This window comes from Penaeus chinensis, chromosome 42 (assembly GCF_019202785.1).
Source record: "Penaeus chinensis breed Huanghai No. 1 chromosome 42, ASM1920278v2, whole genome shotgun sequence".
Taxonomy (NCBI): Eukaryota; Metazoa; Arthropoda; class Malacostraca; order Decapoda; family Penaeidae; genus Penaeus; species Penaeus chinensis.
In genome coordinates this window covers 4,441,269-4,446,268 of record NC_061860.1, presented here as the reverse complement: position 1 = coordinate 4,446,268, position 5,000 = coordinate 4,441,269, and the positions used below count along the sequence as shown (strand labels likewise).

Here is a 5,000-nt window from a genome sequence, read left to right as displayed (position 1 = left end):
CTCAAACCTAAACCCTTTGCCCCAGATGAAACCCTGGTCCCCATTGCCAACTTGCCAACTTACGCCCAGCCTGCCTTTGATGGCTTTAAGAACCTCAACAGAATCCAGAGCAAGTTGTTCAAGGCAGCCATGGACAGTGATGAAAATCTACTGCTCTGTGCTCCCACTGGTGCAGGTAAAACCAACGTGGCTCTCCTTACCATATTAAGGGAAGTCGGCAAGAACACCAACCCAGATGGCTCCATCAATGGGGATGCATTCAAAATCATATATGTGGCCCCCATGCGCTCCCTTGTAACAGAGATGACCCAGAACTTCTCAAAGAGGCTGGAGTCGTATGGGCTGAAGGTAGGGGAGCTGACTGGTGATCATCAGTTGACGCGAGAGCAGATTATGGAAACCCAAGTGATTGTGTGTACACCAGAGAAGTGGGATGTCATCACAAGACGTGGTGGTGAGAGGTCATACACTCAGCTCGTCAGACTTATTATATTTGATGAGATCCATCTACTCCACGACGAACGAGGCCCCGTACTTGAAGCTTTGGTGGCGCGTACTTTGAGAAACGCTGAAACAACAGGGGACATTGTTCGCCTGGTTGGATTGTCAGCCACCGTTGCCAAATTATGAAGATGTTGCAGCTTTCCTAAGAGTCAATCTAAAGACTGGACTGTACTTCTTTGACAACAGCTTCCGACCAGTGCCGCTTGCACAGCAGTACATTGGTATTACTGAGAAGAAGGCCATCAAGAGATACCAAGTCATGAATGATATTCTGTATGAAAAGGTGATGGAGCATGCTGGAAAGAACCAGATCCTGATTTTTGTTCACTCGAGAAAAGAGACGGCAAAAACTGCTAAGGCTATCCTGGACATGTGTCTGGAGAAAGATACACTTGGTAATTTCCTGAGAGAGGGATCGGCATCCACAGAGGTGTTGCGCACAGAGGCTGAACAGGTGAAGAACAATGACCTTAAAGGGTTGCTACCCTATGGCTTTGCTATTCATCATGCTGGAATGAACAGGGTGGACCGTAACTTGGTGGAAGATCTGTTTGCTGATCGGCATATTCAGGTGCTGGTGTCCACTGCCACACTTGCCTGGGGTGTGAACCTTCCAGCTCACACTGTAGTGATTAAAGGAACACAAGTCTATGATGCAAGCAAGGGACGTTGGGTAGAGCTGGGCGCTCTGGATGTACTGCAGATGCTGGGACGTGCAGGTCGTCCCCAGTATGATACGAAGGGTGAAGGCATCCTCATCACCAACCATTCAGAGTTGCAATATTACCTTTCCTTGATGAATCAGCAGTTGCCCATTGAATCCCAGTTGATAGCAAAGTTGCCAGACCTTTTAAATGCAGAAATTGTCTTGGGATCGGTTCAGAGTGTTCGTGATGCTGTGAACTGGTTGGGTTACACATACTTGTATGTGAGAATGGTCCGTGCAGGAAATTTGTATGCCGTGCAGTCTGACACTTCTGATAAGTATTTACAGCAGCATCGAGCCAACCTCATCCATTCAGCAGCCCTGAAACTAGAAAAGGGCAACCTCATCAAATACGATAAAAAGAGTGGGAATTTCCAGGTCACAGAGTTGGGACGCATTGCCAGTTACTTTTACATCACGTTTGACACCATGAATGTCTACAACCAGCAGTTGAAGCCAACCTTGAGTGAGATCGAGTTGTTCAGGGTGTTCTCTCAGAGTTCTGAGTTCAAGAACCTTATGGTGAGAGAGGAGGAGAAGCTGGAGTTGAAGAAGTTGATGGAGCGTGTGCCAATTCCAATCAAGGAGAGTGTTGAAGAACCCAGTGCAAAGGTCAACATCCTCTTGCAGGCTTATATTTCTCAGCTCAAACTTGATGGTTTTGCCCTCATGTCAGATATGGTGTATGTGACACAAAGTGCTGGACGGCTGATGAGAGCCATGTTTGAGATTGTGCTTCACAGGGGCTGGGCCCAGCTGGCAGACAAGACTCTGAACCTATGTAAGATGGTGGACAAGAGGATGTGGCAGTCCATGTCACCCCTTCGCCAGTTCAGGAAGATCCCAGAGGAGGCCATCCGCAAGCTGGAAAAAAAGAGCATTCCCTGGGAACGTCTTTATGACTTGGGCCCCAATGAGATTGGAGAGCTCATCCGCATGCCAAAAGGAGGAAAGATGATCCACAAGTACATTCATCAGCTACCAAAGCTGGACCTGGAGACTCACATCCAGCCCATCACCCGCCAGATGCTCAAGGTGGAGCTCACCATCACCCCTGACTTCAAGTGGGATGAGAAAGTCCACGGACGCTCCCAGGCATTCTGGATCTTGGTTGAGGATGTGGATGCAGAAAATATCCTCCACCATGAGTATTTCCTTCTGAAGCAAAAGTTCAGTGAAGATGAGCATGTCATCAAGTTCTTTGTGCCTGTGTTTGAGCCTCTCCATCCCCATTACTTCATCCGCATCACTTCTGACACATGGCTTGCTGCAGAGACTCAGTTGCCTGTGTCCTTCCGGCATTTGATCCTTCCTGAGAAATACCCACCTCCCACTGAGCTGCTTGACCTTCAGCCTCTGCCCATCACTGCTCTCAGGAACCCACAGTACGAGGCCCTCTACAAAACCCTCAACAGAAACCAGCAGTTCAATCCCATCCAGACTCAGGTCTTCAATGCAACCTACAACTCAGATGACAGTGTGTTCATTGCTGCTCCTACAGGTTCTGGCAAGACTCTGTGTGCTGAGTTTGCTATTTTGAGGATGTTCAGCCAGGATGAGACTGCCAGATGTGTGTACGTGGCCTCCAAGGACGAGATTGTGGAAAGCATGTATGACCACTGGCAGGAGAAGTTTGGGAACCTGGACAAGAGGGTAGTGCTGCTGACCGGTGAGACTGGTGCAGATCTCAAGCTCCTTAACAAAGCAAACATTGTGGTAAGCACAGCAGAAAAGTGGGATGTGCTCTCTCGCCGCTGGAAACAGAGGAAAAATGTGCAGAATATTAGTTTGTTTATTGTTGATGAGCTGCAGTTGATGGGAGGCTCTGATGGCCCTACATTGGAAGTGGTTTGTTCTAGGATTCGTTACATTGCCTCAAAGATCAGCAAACACATCAGAATACTGGCCTTGAGTTCTTCCTTGGCCAATGCCAGAGATGTGGCACAGTGGCTCGGGTGTTCTTCAAACTACACCTTCAATTTCCACCCAAATGTTCGTCCATTGCCACTAGAACTTCACATTCAAGGGTTCAACAATCCCCACAATGCTTCAAGAATATATGCCATGGCCAAACCTGCTTATTCAGCTGTCCTAAAGCACAGTCCAAGGAAGCCAGCAATGGTGTTTGTTCCCTCAAGAAAGCAGAGTATGATCACAGCAAGTGACCTCCTCACCTTTGCTGCAGCAGACAAGGAACCACAGAGATTCTTGCAAGTAAACCCTGAGGAAATGACAGAGTTCCTTCCACAGATAAGTGATGAGATGTTGAGGGAACTGGTGAGCCAGGGTGTAGGATACCTGCATGAGGGTCTTAGTGCCAGAGACCGCAGGATGGTTGAGCGGCTCTTTGAGGCAGAAGCCATCCAGGTGGTGGTTGTGAGTCGTGCACTGTGTTGGGCTGTGACAGCACCTTCTCACTTGGTTGTTATCATGGACACACAGAGCTACAATGGTCGTCTTCACAACTATGAAGATTATCCCATCACGGACACCCTGCAGATGGTAGGTCGTGCAAATAGACCTAATGACGATGATGAAGCCAAGTGTGTCCTTATGTGTCATTCCTCAAAGAAGGACTACTTTAAGAAGTTCTTGTATGAGCCTCTGCCCATTGAGAGCCATCTTGACCATGCCCTCCATGACCATTTCAATGCTGAGATTGTCACACGTACCATTGAGAACAAACAGGAGGCTGTGGACTATGTCACTTGGACTTTCTTGTACCGCCGCATGACACAGAACCCCAATTACTATGGACTACAGGGTGTGTCTCATCGTCACTTGTCAGATCATCTCTCAGACCTGGTGGAGAACACTCTCCATGACCTGGAAGAGTCAAGGTGCATCACCATTGAAGATGACATGGACACAGCTCCCCTTAACTTGGGAATCATTGCCTCATATTATTACATCAACTACACTACAATTGAGTTGTTCAACAAATCACTCAACAGTAAGACGAAGATCAGAGGACTGCTGGAGATCATCTCCAGTGCTGCAGAGTATGAAAATGTTCCCATTCGCCATGGGGAGGAAGACACCCTTCGGCGTCTCATACAGAAGGTGCCCAACAAGCCAGAAGGGAAGCCCACTGACCCACACACAAAGACCAACCTTATGCTGCAGGCTCATCTCACCCGCCTCACACTGAGTGCCGAGTTGCAGCAAGACACAGAGCTGGTTCTGGGACGTGCCCTCAGGCTCATCCAGGCCTGTGTAGATGTGCTCTCATCTAATGGTTGGTTGGCCCCTGCTCTGTCTGCCATGACACTGGCACAGATGGTGACGCAGGCTATGTGGTCCAAGGACTCATATCTGAAACAGCTGCCACACTTCACCAGCGACATGATTGAGCGGTGCGAAGCAAAGGACGTCACTTCAGTCTTCGATATCCTGGAGCTGGAGGATGACGACCGAAACCGACTGCTCCAGCTTTCGGACGCCCAGATGACGGACGTGGCTCGCTTCTGCAACCGCTACCCGAGCATCAACCTGGACTATGAGGTGGTAGACTCGGACTCCATCACGAGCGGCGCGATGGTGAACGTGGAGGTGGTCCTCGAGCGTGAGGACGAGCCCGGCCCCGTCATCGCCCCGCTCTTCCCCCACAAGCGCGAGGAGGGCTGGTGGGTGATCATCGGCGACCCCAAGGCCAACTCGCTCATCTCCATCAAGCGCCTCACTCTCCAGCAGAAGGCCAAGGTGAAGCTGGATTTCGTGGCGCCCAGCGAGGGTAGCTACGAGTACAGGCTCTACTTCATGAGTGACGCGTACATGGGGTGCGATCAGG

The 5,000-nt window shown here is 49.7% G+C and overlaps 1 protein-coding gene across 1 annotated transcript in view; it reads left to right on the top strand.

Annotated features, from left to right (window-relative positions):
• LOC125047889 (U5 small nuclear ribonucleoprotein 200 kDa helicase-like) overlaps window positions 1–5,000 on the top strand; it is an 8,561-nt gene that overhangs the window by 3,168 nt on the left and 393 nt on the right. Inside the window, 2 exon segments of the mRNA XM_047646435.1 lie at window positions 1–615; window positions 617–5,000. The exon segment at window positions 1–615 is cut by the window's left edge and continues 1,394 nt beyond it; the exon segment at window positions 617–5,000 is cut by the window's right edge and continues 393 nt beyond it. Of these exon segments, the coding sequence (XP_047502391.1) occupies window positions 1–615; window positions 617–5,000 (4,999 nt within the window).